The sequence below is a fragment of the Uloborus diversus genome, chromosome 7, assembly GCF_026930045.1.
Source record: "Uloborus diversus isolate 005 chromosome 7, Udiv.v.3.1, whole genome shotgun sequence".
In the NCBI taxonomy this organism is placed as follows: domain Eukaryota; kingdom Metazoa; phylum Arthropoda; class Arachnida; order Araneae; family Uloboridae; genus Uloborus; species Uloborus diversus.
The window spans coordinates 51,564,690-51,584,555 of NC_072737.1; the positions used below are offsets into that span (position 1 = coordinate 51,564,690).

The 19,866-nt window shown below is 31.7% G+C and overlaps 1 protein-coding gene across 1 annotated transcript in view; it reads left to right on the forward strand.

The window, feature by feature from the left end:
• Positions 1-11,576, forward strand: part of LOC129226130 (arf-GAP with dual PH domain-containing protein 1-like) — a 24,841-nt gene extending 13,265 nt beyond the window's left edge. The window contains exons 6-7 of the mRNA XM_054860728.1: positions 956-1,178; positions 11,203-11,576. Coding sequence (XP_054716703.1) covers positions 956-1,178; positions 11,203-11,270 — 291 coding nt within the window. The 3' untranslated portion in view covers positions 11,271-11,576. The remainder of the gene's footprint in view (positions 1-955; positions 1,179-11,202) is intronic.
• Positions 11,577-19,866: the final 8,290 nt, after the last annotated feature.

Genomic DNA, 19,866 nt, shown 5'->3' on the forward strand with positions numbered 1-19,866 from the left:
TGAAAACCTCAATGTCTGTTTCAATGCCAAAAGATTCATTACTTTAATGTTAAAAAGGCAATTTAAAGTGTGTACCAGTGCTTGGATTTGTAAAACCCGGTTTGGAATTTAACTATAAACTGACTTTAAGTTTAAGCACTTTACTATTATATTTATTTCATTAATATATTATTATTTTATATATTATTGTTGTTATTCAATGGGGGGGGGGGGGAGGACGCTTTATAATATCGCCTAGGGCAGCAGAACTACTAGAGCCAACCCCTGGTAATCACATTAAATGTATTAGTATGCAATAGTTTTTACCAGATAATTATCACAACTTCTCTTTGCTCATTTGTAAAATATTAATTCAGAGAGCTTTTAACTGCCAGAAATATTTGATTGAGAGTTGACATGTTTCAGAAGAGGGATACAAAATCCCTTTTTTTTTGTGTTGTATTCATAATTTCTTGATTTTCATGTAATATTTATAACAGGTATTAGCTGTGTTAGATTGTTATGAATAATTTATTTAAACTGCATAAAACTTGAAACAGAATAAGTCAAATATATTTAAAATGATGATTAGTTTTTACTTTTTGATTCTGCACCTATAAAAAATCAACATATTTAGGCATTGCATGTTCTGAAAGAAGAAAAAAAAAAGATATATAAAAATATTAATAAATGAATAAAACTTTGTTCTTTTTTATTTGCTAATGTTTATTTAAAACAACTGCATATAAATTTTTGAACATTTTTTAAAACGTTTTTATCAATATTAATTGTGGTGTAAAATTTTCTTGTATATGTTTCATGTGTACCAATTTACAAAGTTTAAACGTAAACATTTCACCAAAGATGTTATCCTATCTTATTCCATTTCGATTGTTAATATTTTGCTGATCAGTTGTGAAATGTGGCCTTTTTATTTCTATTTATATAGTTAATTTCATTCTACTTTTTATTTAAGGATCCGTACCCCAAAGGTGAAGTCTTCCTGGGATATCATGCAGATGGTTTTGCAGTGAAGAAAGGTGTGCCTCCTGGAATGAAGGAACAGGGTTTTGGGTTCACTCTTCGTACTCGAGATCGAATTTATCTCCTAGGCGTCCAAAAAGAAGACGACAGGACAGAATGGATGAAAGCATTACAGAGTGTCATAGAGAGACCCTTGACACCCCAAGATAACACTAGTAATTTCTTTCGCTTGTAGTAGTAAACATTTAATAAAAAATTTTTTCTATAATTTTTTAATTTTTATATAATTTAAATATTTTATCTTTGACTATGACATCATAACTTTTTTCAGAAATAAATGCCTGTTTTGCTCATCACTGACATTCATATACATTCATTGCTTTTCTTACATACTGATGTGTTACTCTCCATCTCTTATTAGTTAAAATTGCTTAAAATGTTGGTTAAGGGCAGGGGCGTGCATGGGGGGGGGGGTAAGGGATGCCTGTTGGCCCGGGCCCGAACCTGAGGGGGGCCCAATATCTTTGAAATATAAGGGTAAACAATATGGAGTGGGGCCCGTGTATATCCTTTGTGATGGATCCCAACATTTCTGCGCACACTCCTGGTTAAGGGTAGAACCCTTTATTAATTTTGGTGTAATCCAGGGGTTCCGAGGAACATAATTTTAAAAACGCTGTGCTAGGTAATAAAAAAAATTTGAAACAGAAGAATTTCCCTTCATTGCATCTTCTGAATGATAATTTCTTTATTATTTCTATTTCTATTTGAGTCAAAATCATTCTATCACACATGACACTTTTGTGTGTCAATCATAAATTTATTTCAAATGCATAATGGACAGTTCTATAAGTGTAAAGCATACTCATTTTCTGGTTTTCTTCTCTTTACTGATTTTTTTTCTGTCTATATAATGGGATTTATAGCTTTATGCTATAACCATTACAGCTATATTTTTTGTTTGAAAAAAGGTATAAGTTGTTGAGAAAAATTATGGGGGAAAATTGGAATTTAATGGTTTAATGTGTAAAATGTTTGTTTAAAGTGTGATAAAGCATTACAAATTATTGTGAGGTAAAATAATTCTTTGATAGCATTTGGTCTGAATTTCTTTTTATAAGGCCTGTATGTGGTTGAACTATTTTGATTTTTCATTGCGTATATTCATTCCTAATCATTTATTCCAGTGTTCTTCTATTGCTATTCTGAATTGCAAGTTTTACTTATTTCTGTTTCTTTAATTTGAGAGTGTTGTGAAGGCTTATAACAACACCCTAATTTTGTATAAGAATTTGACTCCATTATTTTATAAAAATCGACAAAACTTTATTTACATCACATATCCTTCAAGAAGTCGTCATTTTTATTTTCTCAAGACCAAATTCGTGGAACACGATCTCGTCGTCTTTTTCACTTTTTTTTAATTACGTGTTGGCATTCGGCAGTTTGTGTTAAATAGAAATAAAATAATTAAATTTAAGAATTAAAAGACAGTAAAAATATGGATGAAAATATAATACTAGAGAATTATCATTACGTGGTAATAATTTTGACTGAGAAGGGCAATGTTAACCAACCAGAAGAAGAAATGCGTAAAAAAGATGAAGAAACTTCATATAGGACAAAATATGGACGAACAGTTCACTTCCCAAAGAATTATGGACATGTCATTCGTGGTTAATGCGTGACTTTCGGCAACGCATTTATTATCATCATTACTGAGAAGGGCACTTCAAATTCATTATATACTTAATATTAGAATATTTTTGCTGCACTTGCATGCTGTTCAAGTAGAATTTAGAGTGTACAAAAAATTTTCATATAAAATTGTTATGGTTATGTGACACTCCAAATTGTTGTTTAGCCTTTTCCTTATTGAATTGAGCTTCATTTTTGATATTTTATTTTGATCTGTAATTAAATTTATGTAAAATAAAGAGAGCAATAAAGCTTCTAACTGATTAAAAGCAAAATTAAACTACAACATATTGCTCACGAGAACTCTGCTAAGCCTCTTTTTGTATCACTTGCTTCAGGAAACAAATCTTCTGTACAATAAAAATGAAAAATAATATTGAAAATATGTTTACACTTCAACAAAATCATTTGAAGACTCATCAATTATGTAATTGTGGGAGCGGGGGACTTTTTCTTATAGTAGTAGATTTTCAACTCAAAAAGATCTTGGGTTGTATGAAATTTAATTGGGGTTATGGTGTATGATGGATTTTTAAGAGAAATGACCATATTTCATGAATAGCAATATGGATAGGTTCATGCAATAGTTAACTAACGAATCTGTTTGTAGAAATGAAGTCATTCAAGGTAACTTTATGCCATATTTGTTCAACTTTCAACTACCCCACCCCCTTTTTATTATGGTTGCTAAATCTATTTGCGTAAAAGAAAATAAAAACTCCTAAAGAATTGTGTAGTTATTCAAAATTAAAAAATTGTTATTACTTAAACCCATCGAAAATGAATGATTAACCTGCTCAAATTTAGTCTGACATTCAGCATTACTTTGAGCCTTGCGAGAATTGTGTTGAAAAATAAATTATAAAACAAAAAATATTGTAATTGTGAAGTACTGTGTAAAATAGTACTTGCAAGAAGAGGGAAGAAAAAAAGCGTCAATATCTCAGTGAAAATTTTTTTTAAATAATTTGTGTAGAAAAAAAATATGCAGAAGAAAACAATTTTCAATTATTTTACTAAAATGTACACCTATTTTTACAGAACTATATTGATAAAGTTGACAGAGAAGAAGGAAAAAAACTTAAACATGTAACATTATCAATGCTGAAATAAATAGTCTCAAAGTTATAAAACTGCAATGTCTTTTTATTGAAAGATATTTATTGCTTGCGTTACTATAGCTACGGTAGAATTTTTAGTATAAGTTTGACTTTGTAATTAAAAAAAAATTTTTTCCCTGTGTTTGTCAGTTGTATAGCAAAATAAAGAAAGTACGTTTTTGGAAACAAATGTCCATAAAATTCATATTAGCATTTGTTAAAACAGGGCTGACTTTCTACTGGCAGAAACTAATTTTTGCCCTGCCAGTGGCAGAAACTGGTTATAACCGGTAAAAACCAGCAGAAACTGGCAAAAACTGAAAAATGTCTAAAAAAAGTTCTAATAATTATTTAATCATATTTGGTAGAGTAAACTAAAAAATGTAAATTCATTTCATCATTGTAAAAAGTAAAATCCATTGCAATTGCCCTTGAATCAGTTCAGACTGTCAATTGTTCAACTACAGAGGCTTGTAACATTTGGATTAATCTAACGAAGGACGAGAATCGTATTGGTGCTTTAGAAAAAGATGTGACATGCAGATTTAAGCATGGAGTTACTGATTATCATTTTCTAGCTTATATGTTTCATCCAAATTGCTTGGGACTGAGTTAATCATGTGCTCAAGAAGAAAGTGACAGAATTTTACTCACTAATATTAACGTAGATTTTGTACCTAATATAGCTTTGCAAAACAAAGTAGCCTCATTTCCTGAAACTCTAGTTTTTATTACAGTAGAGTCTGAAAACTTTGAGGTAATTGGGGCTCACGCCACCTCGGATTACTGAAAACTCGGATTATCTGAAAAATTCTTTGGACTACATAAGGACATGCACTGTTTACTTCTTACGCTATGAAAAGGAAATATTGTCTGCCCAAAAAATTTAGCACTCAAATTTCAAGATAAATTCATGTTTTAATTGATCCTAAACGAGTTTTGATTGTTTTTTTTTCTTGATTTCTGCACATGCTTGTGTGTAAATTTGCAGCTAACCAAAAAAATACCCTTTGATCGTCCTCGAATAAATTTTGATGAGTTTTGTCGTGACATTTGTGTCTATGTGTGTGCGTGCGTATGTACCTCACATAATACAAAAACAGTAGTCATAGAAGGTTAAAATTTCATATATACGAATCGCACAGCGTCAAGTTTTGCACTTTCCCTTTTTAATTGCAATTGTATATTCTAAAAGAGATATTTGTTCGTTCTTTGAGGCAAAGCAATTTCAATTTCAAGTTATTTTTTGTATCAACCAATTTCTTACTTTCTCCAAGGCATCTCTCTTAATCATCTCTAACAGTCAATGACTATTTCTTGGTGACTGTTAATGACATAAAACTTTCAATATCATTTTGGACTTCTGACTCGAAGCAACAGTATGTTTTGCAATTTTGTGCTATAAAAACTTTGGTTTTGTTTTTACTTAAAAGTTAATTTTACTTCTTATTTTATGCAATTTACAAGTTCCTGCTTTTTTCTTTCTTAATTAATTATTTTTCTTTGTATCACTGTAACATGTGCTTAAGTTGATTGTAAAAGTTTTTGGAAAACACGGGAAACATAATTTTGTACTCTGTGTACAGAAATGGAAAACTTCTCAGTTCTTTCTTTAGTTTTTCATCTTTTGTTGAAAAAGGAGTTTTCAAATGAATTTTTTTTATCTAAATTTCAAAAAGCAGATTAAGCAATAACAAGGCAATGTAAAAAATGGAAGCAAGCAATCAAATGGTTAGTTTTCACAAAAATTTAGATAATACAGTCAAACCTCACTATAGCAAATCCTCAGCGTACTGGATTAGGATTTAGTCATGATCAGTGTGAAGTTCACAATATTATCAGAGAGACAATGGGTGTAGAAGGTGCTTTAGAGCAGAGTATTCTTGCAAAAAAGGAGTAATTTATTGCAGAAGATGGTGTTTGCCTGTGGGAAAACTGGCAAGGAACGTTAATTTTACAAATGCTGTGAAATGCTGGAAATTTTTGGCTTGCTATAGTCAATTCTCTAGCTTTTGATGATAGTTTTAAGCTTTTGAAAATATATTAACAACTTAGAGCTTTATTTAAGACAATTTAAAAGGTTCGCTACAAGCAGGGGTCGTTACATCTCAGGTTTGCTATAGCAGGTTTGACTGTATCTGCATATATCGCTGTTCGGGTGGAACATTGACGTAACTGCAAAACTAATTGAAAATGAATTATTGTCGTCACTGGGTCCAAAACGTGGTCACTCTGTATGGAGGAAAACGGATTTGTATTTCAACTTTTAGCCACCAGGGCAGTAACTCAACTATGTTTCGTTGTATGAGGTTTATGTATTAAACGTTTTTGGAGTTTTATCAGTGTTCCACCTGAAGAGCGATATATACTGCCCTGAGCAAGTAAAGGACAGTTACTGCATTTTTTTTTTTTTTTTTGCATTTTTGTCATCTATTATACGTTATCTTTATTGTTCAAGCTGCTTATTTCCGTAGAAAGAGGAGCGTGAGAAAAATGTCTAATTATGACATTTCCTATTGTTACTATTAAATATAAAACTTTGATACAAATGGAATTCTTCAAATATCTCAAAAACTCATTTCTGCAGATACTGCCTTCTACTGATTTACCTGCCTACGGCAGATACAGTAAATTCTCGATTATCCATGGGCAGCTTATCCTCGGCCTTTCACACTTTGAAAAAAAAAATTTTTTTTGGCAATGATTAATTAAATATAGATAAAGGCGCACATTTTAACTTAACAAGTACAAAATTTATTTTTCGACATTCCTATTGCTTTCTTCCCCATCCTTCCAATGACACCAAACCATTTAAGGTCACTAAAATCTAACTAGTTGAAACCTGATTTTTAGCTCTACACTATTTACTGCTTTATATATTCACTTTTTACTGATTTTAAGACCTACACTACTTATGCGTGTAAATGAGTGGCCGGATCAGTGTTTAAAAAATTCATCTCCCCTTCCTTTTGAGTGTTTGTTGTAACCTAGCTTGATCTGTTGTAGTTAATCTGCACGATTTTCTAGCATATGTGTGTAATCCGTTTGCAATAATGAGCTTGCAAGCAATAATGCTTTTAAAAGCATTATATGCTTATATGCTTTTAAAAAGCATTATATGATTTTAAAAGCATAAATACTTAAAAGCAATAATGCTTTTCATGCTTTTACATGCATTCTTCACATACATTTTAGCTGCAGTTTAAATGTATTGGAGTCTTATTGATCTCTTTAAGCTATTGCATACACTTGCGTCATTTTTACCTAATTTGGGGATTATTGGAGAATTTGCTTATCCACGTTATGGTTGCTTTGCAGTGCTATTCGTCGATAATCGGGAGTTTACTGTATAAATATCAGTGACATGCGGTCCGCCCAAGAAAACCATGCGGAGCTTGGGCACTCCAAAAATTATTTTCATTTCTCATTTGTATGCTCATAATGGACAGGAAGTATGAAAAAAAGCTTTTTCTTATCTTGACTTTCACTGAAAATAAGTTAAAAAAATTTATTAGTCGCTCACACGGTAATTTCCCTGGTGCACATGTCTCCAGGCAAAGGAAAAAGAAAAGCACATTGCAAAACGTCGAGTCCATGCACGAGAACAATTAAAGGGGTGCTAATGGCATGACAGCACAGTGTCACCGTGGCTCTTATCCAATGACTAGAGATCGCTGTTGGCGCTTCTTCATATTCAAACCCAGGCAAGCGGTTCCAAGCATGGGCAAATTGCAGAGTTGCCAAATGGCTTTTTTTGAAATAATTTGGTCTCAAAAAAAAAAAGTCTGACTTCTTGTTTTTTTTTTTTTTTTTTGATTTCGACAGGACAAAAGTCGTTTTCCGATCTTGGACTGATTTCAATTAAATGTGAGCATTTAAGTGCTCTGAAAGAGAGAAACACATTTTTTGATTCTGTAGCTGAATATTTTGCTGCTATTGAACAAAAAAAGAAATCATTTATAAATGAACTGTTAAATTAAATACAGTATTTGCTTCTAAAAACTCTAAGCTTGGGGATACTTTAGCAGTATTTTTTTACGCAGCATATTTTCGACCCCAGTTTCAGTCATTATTTGTGTTCTTAACGTGTTGATAATATGCATTTCTGATGTATTTTTGTAATTAATCAGTATTATGTAGCACATATTTCTGTTTGCTGCATAAAAAATGTTCTATTTAAATTGGCAGTTATTAGAATTAACATGCTTTACTCAGAAAACAGATATACTACAAACAAATATTATAAAGTATAACTAATAATATGAAGACAGTTGGCTACATTTCATCTGCTTGGGCATTCTCTTTGGCCACTACATGTGCCATATATGTGCTATTTACAATCATTGCTTGCACATTAAGATATTTTAACTCAAATACTTCTTTTATTTTGAACCTGTAGTTAATCCACGTTAGTTGATAATGGTACGTTCTTTTAGTTATATTTTCTTCCAAAATGCATTTATCTCTTTTCATGCTATTAAGCTCTCTGTTTTGATTTTTTGTTTCTAAGCTGCATTAAACACTTTGAAGTTTTCCTCTATGACATTATTTATGTAAATATTTGGAAATCTCGAATGAGGTTTTGAGATGATATTGATAATTGACTTTTATATTTAGTTCAAAACTTAAGCATCATTTGCTTGTATAGAAAACATACGATAGTGTAAAGAAACTCATAGATTTCTTACTTCATTTCTCATTTTAACAACCATGTAGCTATATTGCTGCCTGTCAGTGTGAACAAGAAAAGTTATTGACTGCCTCCAAAGTGCTGCTGTAATTAATCAATAAGAAATAAATAGAGAGAGCTGTTTTTTCTTTTGCTATTTGATACTATGATACATACTTTTGAAGCTCTCTGTTGGTAATTTTTTGAAATCCCGAAAATTGCTCTAGGCTATCTTTGCATATTTTAGAGGAGAGGGGGGTAATGATCACCATGACCCACCTCTTGGATCCTTACTCGAACTGTAGTCTGCATTTTTATTAATTCACCAAAATGAAAAGCATTTTTGTATCTTAGAGATACTGTGTTAACTAGCAAAAAATTTATTCTTTCATGTTTTCAATCCTATCTTATCTTTACATAATCTTACTTTCATCTGTCTGAGATACAAAAGCTGTGCCTAAGCAATCTGAAAGTTGGATTGGTGTTGGTTTTATAATTGTATGCTGGGAAAAATAGTTGAAAAGAATATCTGAATTGAAAACCTGAACGTAATCTAGCTTTTGTTAATCAAAGAGAAATTTTCCTCTAGACTCATTTGGCAATTGGCATTCCTTTTTAGACCATGACCTCTGCACATACAAATTTAATGTTTATTGGATTTGGATTGATATTGGTAAATGTGGTTAGTTGGTCACTAAGACCTCCACAATTTCTCAGCATGGTAGTAAAGGGAAGGAGAGTCTCCTAAACCATGCACCCAAAGTAACCGCTCGTGACCAACCCCAGGACTTTCATATGATTGATTTTACAAGAATATACTCTGAAAGTTTTTGGCACTATTGGACTCCGAACCCAGAGCCTTCTGGTTCAGATTTCCAGTGCCCTATTCACTGGGCTAACCGCAGCCCACCTCTGGGGACAGATGTAGCAACAGGCACTGGGCCTAGGTAGGCTGGTTATGGTCAATGTACATGGTTTATAAGTCCCTGACAGAAAAAAGGGAGGTAATTGTTGATCTGTGTCTTGTCTGTTGCATCATTGCTCCTAAACGGTTAAACCAATTTTGACATTTTTTTTTTGTTCAAAAGGCAACTTGATCAAGAGCATTCTTCGCTGGGTCTTGTCTTTGTAAGGCTTTAATTACAATAGATATTAATTAAAAACCTCAAAAATTAGCATTTTTTGCAATTTTTGTATTAAAAATTTATTTGCACATTTAAAATATCAAAAAGAACAAATCAATCAAAAAGAACAAATTTAGCATCTGATGGAACTTGTTTGGAACTTTCAAGGTTTATAGAACCTGAATTATAGCCATTTTCAGTAAATTTTAAATGTAACTGCAAGCTTGTATTCACACAGTTGATAACAATTTTCTTGCTGTCAAATACAGAAAGGGAGCTCAATGGTCTAAAATTTCTCTTTGTTATCAATTTTCACACTTGTAATTGATTTTAGCCAGCCAGAGACAACGGTTGGAGATTATAAGTGCTGGGGCAAAAATTTTTTTGAAAGCTGAAGATTTTCCTTTTGGCTATCTTTGGGGGGTGACTCTCTTGGGGAGGGGGGGCTTCGAAAACTCTTCCCCGAAAATTTTTTGACGCTCAAGTGTTCAAAGAAACGTTGCAGCTGTGTTTGGTGATGTAAATAAGGTAACTCCCCGAAAAAAAACCTTATACTAGTGTCTTAAAAAGGCAAATTTAGGACATTTTTAGCAAACTGAGGGCAAGTCGTGCTGGGGTTCTCTCTCGAAAATTTTGCAAAGTTGAATCGTTTCAAAAACGCTATTTCAAGATATCCTTGAATGACTTAATGAGGAAAGAATAAGTTTGGAGGTTCTCCTTTGGAATTAATAAAGTCTTAAAAGCTCAATTTTAGACTTCCTTTGGTGACTTGAAAGGAAAATTTGGGGGGGGTCTACCCCCAAATTTGTTCTGTAATTGGAGTCTTAAAAACACATTTTTACATATTTTTACTGATGTAAGAAGCATGAAGCAAGTGGGTTCTCTTCCTAGAAAAAAATTCCGAAATTGGAATCTTAGTAACACAAATTTAGTCCCTCTTTGAAGTTACAAAAAGGAGGGAGCGTGTTTGTGGGTTCTCTCCGGGAAATGTTTTTTGAAACCGAAGTCTAAAAATTGCAATTTTAATCTAGTGTATTGATTTCCCCGGAATTTTTTAAAATTAAAATCTTAAGAACCTTCAGACAATCTTTGATGATGAAAAAATTGTGGGAGCAGTCTCCCCTCCAAGTCGCCGCCACGGTAGCAAGCTAAGCTTTTGAAAGGTTTTTCAATTTTTTCTCTTGATTCTGCTTTTGCTATCAACAAAAGTTAATAGTTGTGATCAATGGCGCAGGGAGGAGGGGGAGAGGGGTAAAACACCCCCCCCCCCCCAGAGGTATTGGTTTTAACTTAGATGCATATTCTAATACTGTAGTTTAAACTTATGAAAAGACTTTTGATCAAGAAACCCCCTCCAGAAGGTAGTTTTGATCAAAAAACCATTTTCAGATGGTATTTTTGGTTTAAAAAAAAAACCTCCAAAAGGTTTTTCTGGCTGTGCTAGTGGTGATTATCTTTCCTTTCCAATATTTTCCTATGTCATCTAGAAAAAAATTCAATGTATTTAAGTTTTATTTTTGTTCTGATTCGCAAGATTCATCTTAATATGAGATTGGTCATCAGGGTCAGGTTTGAAGAAAAAAAAATAATTTAATATTAGTGCTTGTTGACTTGTCTGCATTTGTAACAAAGTATGTTTCTCTTACAGTGGCAGCAAATTTGGTTCGGAAAAGAAGCACCATCAGTTCTCCATTCCATCTCCTGAAAGTCAGGTAGTCTAAAATATCAATCAAATTATCTCTCCATGCTTCATTTGTAAAATAAAGACTCTATACAGAGAATCAGAATTCTACATTTGAGAAGGCTGTAAATTTAGAGCTTGAAACAACGTCTGAAGATTTTTTTTACAATGACGTTCACAGCATTTTATTACAATGACAATGTTTTATATATTTGAACATTGCTTGATGTTTTTTGCTGATTTGGTTTATTTTCAGAAAATTTTTGGTTGAAAATAAGTTGGTATAGTTTATTTATTTGTTTGAAACTTCATTAAAAAATGGCAAATTCGTATTCCCATTAAGTTTTGGACGTGCTATTATGTTTTTAATGGCGATTGTTTATTTTGTGATGAAAATGTGCTTAAGAACTTAGACCTTTATTGCAAACAGGACCCGATCAAACCATAATGCTGCCATGGGCCTAGTGTTCATGCCCCTATCTCATTAGTGGTATGAAGATAACTAAATGTGTTTGACATTTTTTTTTTCTTATTTAAAAACACAATTTACTCGATTTGTCCAAACTGCAATGTAATCTCAATGGAATTGTACAGTGAAATCTTCTGTAATGGACACTTCCAAATGTATCACACTCTAGGGTCCTCTGTACCTACCATTTTTTGTGGTTTTACCGGTAGGATGGTGTTCTGAAGCTCTTTTGATCCAGACTAGAAACCCAGTAATGCATAGTCCAGCACCCCCAGAGATATTGATTCATTTGGAGGACTTTGAGACCACGACATATCTCACGTGCCCCAGCCACCACTAAAGAGCACGGAGGATCTTTGATCCGACTGGCATCGCCCGTGGTATCCTCCAGCTACGAGTCCGGCTACTTACCAATCAGGCCACCTCGTCCGACACTTCCAAATAGCAGACACCTCTGATTATTAAGCATTTTTGTGAGTCCCAGTCTCTTAATATAGGTCATTCCGTATAATTCACTCTGAGAATCAGACATTCCGAATAACTTAGCCTCGCGTTCAATCTCCGAGTTGAATCGAACCATTGCTTCGGTCTCTCGTTTGGTCTGCTAATTCTATATTAGCTACCAGTTTGTTTTGCACTTTTGGCTTCCTTAAGAGGTTTTCCCATCTCCAGCTCAGTCACTTTCCTATGCCGTGCTGATGAGTGCTAATAAGCACGAAACTGCAGTCCTCGGTTGAAAATGACTGAGCTAGCGGTGTATTTCACGTATTTCTGCTTTAGCCCTGACTAATGGGCGGTAATTTATTGAATAGACAGTTGTTTTAACAAAACATATTTCTTTTTGAATGCTCAGACAAGTTTTTCTTTGAGCTAACCATTACAAAACTTCTTTGTATTCTCACATCTAAAATTTCAGTTCTGCACCCACCCTCCTTCTTATTTGTTCCCCCGCTCAAATCTGTTTTGAGGCATCAACTGTAGTTTCTTGGTAAAAGTAGCTCAGTGTAGGTTTTCTAATAAAAAGTCAAATTGATTTAGTGCTCAAGTACAAGTTAAAGTAGCATCTAAAAGGATTGAATTTAGTCCTAAAAAATGATGAAAAAGCAATTCTATAATGCCCAATACTTTTCAAGATGGAAAATTTTCAAAAGTTTTAAAGGACTTATGGTCCTGTAACTGCCTGCTATTTGGAAGAACAACTGTATGAAAAATTTTGCCATGCAAACTTACTGAATATTTAATTTAAACCACAACTAATAATGAAATTAAAAAAAAAGAAGAAAAAAACATTTTAACAAATATTTTGTTTTTAATAGTTTTATATTTAAAACCTAAATTTAAATTCTATTATGTATGATGTATTTTTGAAAAGAAATGAGGATCTAAACCTTAGACCTTAGGGGCCCATGCATAAATCAAGATCTGTACAAAATATTGGTGTTACTATCTGACCAAATACACCAGAAAAATGCTAAAAACTTGATATTTTATGAAATTGTTGAAAACTGAAAAATAAATAGATGAACAAATAAAAATTTGTTTCCTTATCAAAATCAAGTAAAGGTTTTGGGTTGCAAAAAAAAAATAAATCATGTATTTTTCCTTTGAAATTTATATAATGTTGTCACACATCGAACTATCTTTGTCAAATATGATAATGAAGGGTTAGTTGCTCATAAAAAAAATACATTCATTTGTCACGGTAACTTACAGAATACTTTGAGCTGCATCTTATAATAGTTTTTTTTTTTTTTTTTGAAGTGATAAAGATCGGAAAACTCTCTTCCCCCCCTCCTCCCATGAATTAAAAGAATAATAATAATGATTCATGTTTTTAGAGACAAAACATGAACAGCAAATGGACCATTTCACAGAAAAATGAATATTTTGTCTTGCACATGACAGCTCATATATTTCACTGAAAATAATAATTTAAATTAGTAATATTCAAAATTTTGTTGCTTTAGAAATCATAAACTTATGTGTGATTTCTTTGTCAAAATCCTTTGTTCATTACCTTTTACAGTTTTAATGTAATACATAATCTGTCATGCATGTGGGAAAATGGCGTTTTTTTCGTGAATGGCTGAAGTACATAATTACTGAGAATTGTTACACTCATCTTGAACTAGTTGAATTAAATATTAAATTCATCATTTCAAAATTTCCCTTTAATAGTTGATTGCTGTCAATTGTTGATAAATGTAAAATGTTTACTCTTCAGCTCCTATTAGACTGTTTAAATATGAATCGTTGAAATAATAGCTTTAGAAAAATAATCTTTTATATGATCATGGGGAAAAAAAAATAGTATGTATAGTATGGATGTATAATTTTTAAAGCCAATGTGTAGTTTATTGCTGTTGCAGTATCATCAAATAATTGTTCAAATAATTATGAAATTTATGGTAAATGCTAATCATTGAAACACATTAGTATGTTTCAACAAAACTTTTATAATACATAGAGCCTGGATTATATGCAAATGCATATGTGCATATACACCTGGATATTTGTGCTTCTTTTGTTATTAGTTAGTTCATATAGATGCATAAAAACAGCACATTAAAAAAATAAGTTTATTAAACGACATTTTCCACTGGTTTTTAAATTTTTGTTTTTTAAACTAAAAGGAAACTAAAAACATATTTTATTCTTCACAAAAGGCATGTAGTATGAGAGACTGAAATTTTGTGTTGCGAAACTATAATGCCATTCTTTTTTTTTTTCCATGGTAAGTATGTTGTTGTTGTCTTGTGCCAGCTAGGCTGACAATTTGGGGTGCTCTGCTTCACTTTTCCATCTGTACCATAATTTGGTGTGAAGTCCGACTTCCACAGTATACACATGCCATAAGGACCCATTTATATTGTAGGCAACTATTCGCAGCTTAACAGCACATTCACACAAAAGAAGGACAAGGTCAGGAGAGAGAAAGTACATCCATGCTCAAGCCAGGATTTGAACCTGGAACCTCCTAATCCGCAGTCAGATTTCTGATTTCTCTGACCACTAGACAACACGACCGACTGTAAATATGTTAAAAACAACGTAAGTATACTCGTGAAGAGCTTGATTTCGGCTCATGGAGAATATTTTTACCACAGATGGAAATGTGAAAAATAAATAAATAAATAAATAAATGGCTTATGGAAGAATTTTTAAATGTTTTAAATATTGCCCAAAGAGAAGTTGAAAGGCTATTATTAAATAACAAGCGTGCAATGTCTAGCTAAAGGAAACCATGAATAATGTATTGTGATTTAATGCAATAAAGTAATTAATGTGCATATCTTAGCCTTAAGAACAAGGTATAAAAATAGAAAGATCAGTCATTTCTTATTCAGAAATGACAACTTTCCTCTACGTAAACAAAATAAATATATATTAGCTCATACTTTTTTATGATTTTGTAGTTCATGAAATCCAGGCTCTAGTAATAACAAAGTTGGTTGATGTAAATGAAATGAATTGAGCACATTGCTGTTGCAGAAAAAAAATGGAAGTGAACAGCTTCATAAAAATAAAGTTTGAATAGTTGATGCCGCATTTCTAAAGTCTACTATCAAACAACTTTTAAGGTAATGGTGATTAAACAAAAATGTTTTTAAAAAAAACTAAGTTATTATTATTAATTAATTCAACTATTAAGCACTAAATTCCTTGTAAATTCATTGAAGAACTGTATTTTTTTTCCTTTCAATTTGACTTATTTATGTCCAAAGTTATAATAGTTGATGTAATTAAGAAGTTCAGATTGAAAATACATAATTTGATATGAACTTTTATACGTATCAAATAAGATAAGAAGTATGTCAACAAATAACAAATTTTAATTTAAATTTTGGCGAGCTATAGTTATATGAAAAAAGTTGGGTTTGTAATAGCTGTAAGTCTTAATACAATTTATATGATTTTAAAAGAAAGCAGTGTTGAAAATACCGAAGACTATTCCAACACTTATATGGAATTTATTACTTAATAAATTGCATGCATTTTGAAAACCTAAGATAGAGTAACTTTTTAAATAAGATTTTCACAATTGCAAAAATTACAAGATTAATATTGGCTACCTTTTTCAGTTTCCTCATAAAAATGTATATTGTATTGTGTAACATATCATTAGTTTGCAACTTCATTATGATATTTGTGTCAAAAATTTAGGTATCTGATTGTATTTGACAGTGCAGTGCACTTGACATTAACATAGAAGGACCGTTGAAAAATGTCATTTTCATAATTCCTAAATTCTTGGTTTCGTAAGTTATATTTCTCTGCTTTAATTATTGTAATTAAAATTTACATTATAAATTTCCTTGCAAATTTCTCGTAGTTGTAATATACCTTTTGTACGTACTAAGGCTATGTTTTTAATGCAATACCAGTTGATATTTTTTTCATTATTATCACTCTAATTTAAATATTAAGGTAAACTGCTGTAATATTTTACACCATTTTGAATATTTTTACTTGCACATTCCAATGTTATTACTTTATATGCACTTAATAATGATACATTCACACACTTCTACTGATATATATCATGCAAGAGCTTAGAATTTTAAATGCTTGAAATTTTGATACATTTGGGAAATTTCTTTTACTAATTTGAGTTTGATTGTTACTTCCTTCTCACAATGCTTATGCCATTTTGCATAAAAAATGTAAATTTATGTTATTTTAATTTAATTACAGTAAGATCTTATTACAGTGAATACCAATATAACAAAATATCCGTTTCAACAAAATAAATATTCAGTCCCATTTTAATTGCCATAACATTACTTGAATTCCATTACAACAAAGTTTGTAGTAATAGGATTTGACAGTAGATAGCATTGCATTGAATTTATCTACTTTTGTATCGAACATTTTCCATTTATTATGTTTTACTACAGTCATACCTTGATATCTCGAATCTCTCTATCTCAAAACCCATGAGGTCTTGCTTGAAAAAAAAATTTCCCCTGCCTTTACATAAAAATTTTTATGTATTTTTATAGTTATCTCGAAATTTATTTTCAAAACCCTTGATATGTCAAAATTTTCACAGAAGTACCATTTTTCCTTGGTAGTTTTTGTAGTAGAACCAGTTCCAGATGCATATGCTTCTAGTTTTTCATCCCTTTTCCTGGAAAGTAAAAAAGTAGAAAATTGGGGGGAAATAATGGGAGAGTTTTGGTATGAGGGGATGCTGTAGTCTTATTTATTCAAGTGTTTTCCCCAGACATTCCTTATCTTGAAACCCTTCAGGTCTTGAAAACATTCCCCCCCCCCCCCCCCCTGCATTAATATACAAATTTTAATGTATTTTGTATGGTTATCACGAAATTTATGTTTCGAAATCCTTCATATGTCGAAATTTTCGCACAGAAGTTTTTAATTACCGTTTTTCTTTGGTAATTTTTGTAGTAGAACCTGTTCTGGGATAAATCTGCTTCTAGTTTTTCATCCTTTTTCCTGGAAAGTAAAATAATAGAGAATTGGGGTGAGATAATAGGGGAGTTTTGGTATGAAGGGATGTGCTGTTTATCTAAGTGGTTTCCCCAGCTATTAGATGCTTTTCACTTACGTGCCACAAGTGTTTAACTCCTAAAAAATGGCAAATGCCTAAACTGAATGCTTGAAGATAAAATTAGAACATTAAAAGTAGATGAAAAAGGAAAGTCAAAATAGCTACTGATTTAAGAATAACTTGTTAATTGTTATGCATTGTGGTCCCAAGTTCATATACAAATATACATATCGCATATGTGTGTAATTGAGAGAGACTTACTAATTTAATTTTCCCAAAACCGTGATAACTCGAAAACTCTATTTTGTTTCCTCTTCACGAGAGATTCGAGATTTCGAGGTTGTACTGTATGCCTATAATATTTTGAATTTTCCGTCCCCTCCCTTCGCACATAAATTTAATAGCAATTACATTGGGTTTATCAAGTTATGTTTTAGTAATTAGTATGAGTTTTTAAGAAAAAAATGCATTATGTGTTCATAAGTTTAGTTCTTACAATTTAATTTTATTTTCTAAACTTACGTTTGCTGGAGCAGTCAAAAATTCCTCCATTTAAAATTCTGAACTCTTGCTTTGAGCACCATGTTTTTCAAATTTACGTATTTCCTTCTCGCCATGCCCGTTTTTGAACGGAGTGAAAGACTGCTGTGCCTGCCATTAGAGTATATGAAATCGTATAAGCTAGGGAACAACTAAGGAGAATATGTGATATTGAACACTTAGCCTAAAATGTACATAATATAAATATATATATACACACACATATATCTATATACAATCTGTGTTTGCTGCAGATAATATTTTATTCCTTTATTCTCTTAAAGTAATTTATACGTTGTATGTTGTAAATGTAGCTGATATTGCTTGTTAATATCACCTCCCTGTTGTGGTGATGTGCTACGATGGGATCACCAGGTGTTCTGTGTCATTCAGTTTTATGAGATGACATAGTCGCTGTCTGAAGTATTTGAGGGGCAAATGGGGCTGTTTAGTTTAATTGCTGAATAACTCTTTATATAAATTGTTTTAATGAATGTACACTTCAAATTAACTTCAGTTCAAAATACTTCTATTAGCTGTAAAAGTTAAATTATGGGTTCCATTTGAATTATTTTTTCAAAAAAGTAGAAATGAGGAATGTTTACAACATGAAATGGCAGTCTTAAATAAATAAAATATGTAACATATATTAATATTGTATATTGTACAATTTTTTAAAAAAATTGCTTTGAAGATTGACCTGCTGGACTAATTCTTTAGGGCATAATCTAGTCGTATATGATCTAACTTTAGGATGCACATCTTACTAATTTTCTAAAATTATGTCTTTTTGAAATTTAAATTGGTTAGTTAAAATGATAAAATGAATAATTTTGGAACTTATGTTTGTAACCTCTTAAGAGATCTGCTGCAAATAGGTTTTTGATATTTTTCATAATTTTTCAGTGGAGATTTTTAAAAATTAAACAATAATTGAATAAAGTTAATTTTTTTAGAGTTCAAATTAAGTCCTACCATTTTGGTACCTTTTTCAATGCAAAGTGCATTGTTTCCATTCTTAAAATTGTTTAAACTCAATTCCACGGTTAACTGACTGACATTTTTGTAGTATCTTTTCCCATAAAATATTGTACATTTTGGCCTGAATTCAATGGTATAGTTAAATTCTCAGAATGCTTTTGAAGGATTTAAAAAAAAAATGTAAACATGGTAACTGACTGACATACTTGTTTTTGAAATGCCAGTCAGTTACCATGTTTTTAATAAATATTTGAAAATCATCCAAAATGTATTTTGAGAATTCAACTATATCATTAAATACAGCTTAAAGAATACAATACTCCAGGGTAAAAAAGATCGTTTGCACAATATATACAGGGTTTCCGAGAAAGATCCGTACAACGTCAAAAATTTATTGAAAAAGAAACAATAGGGTTACAGCAAAACTAATTAGTACATTACATAGAATAACTCAAAAAGTTTTTTTCTGCAGTATGTCACGCAAAGGAATATCAAAGCATTTTAGTTATTTCAATGGCGGATCGCGTGAAGAAAGCTCAATGTGTTGCGTGATTTATCGAAACAAAATCCGATACGCAAATACAACGGAACAAAACATCCAAACAGCTGTAGCTACTGTTGATGTTAGCATGCTGAAATGGTCGTGGATGGAATTTGATTTTCGTCTTGATATTGTTCTTGCTACAAAAGGATCTCATGTAGAAATTTCCTAAGGTAATAACTTAAGTTATAGGAAAAAAACTTTTTGAGTTATTCTATCTAATGTACTAATTAGTTTCGCTGTAACCCTATTGTTTCTTTTTCAGTAAATTTTTGAAGTTGTACGGATCTTTCTCGGACACCCTGTATTTTGCGTTGACTGTTACAAAACACATACTGTTTTGATTCAGAAATGTCAGTCAGTTACCTGTGTAATTGCCCTTAATCAATTTCATTTTGCTGCATTATCATCCACTACTTTAACTGTTCGTCTCTTTTTTTTTGGGGGGGGGGGGCACTTAATGTAACTACAGTCAACAAAACTTCTGATTTAAAAAAAAATCAAAAATCTCCAGATATTTTTCTGTTGGACAAGCAACTGGCGTGATAGAGGCATTATCCCTGGTGATCCTATTCTCAAAACCCT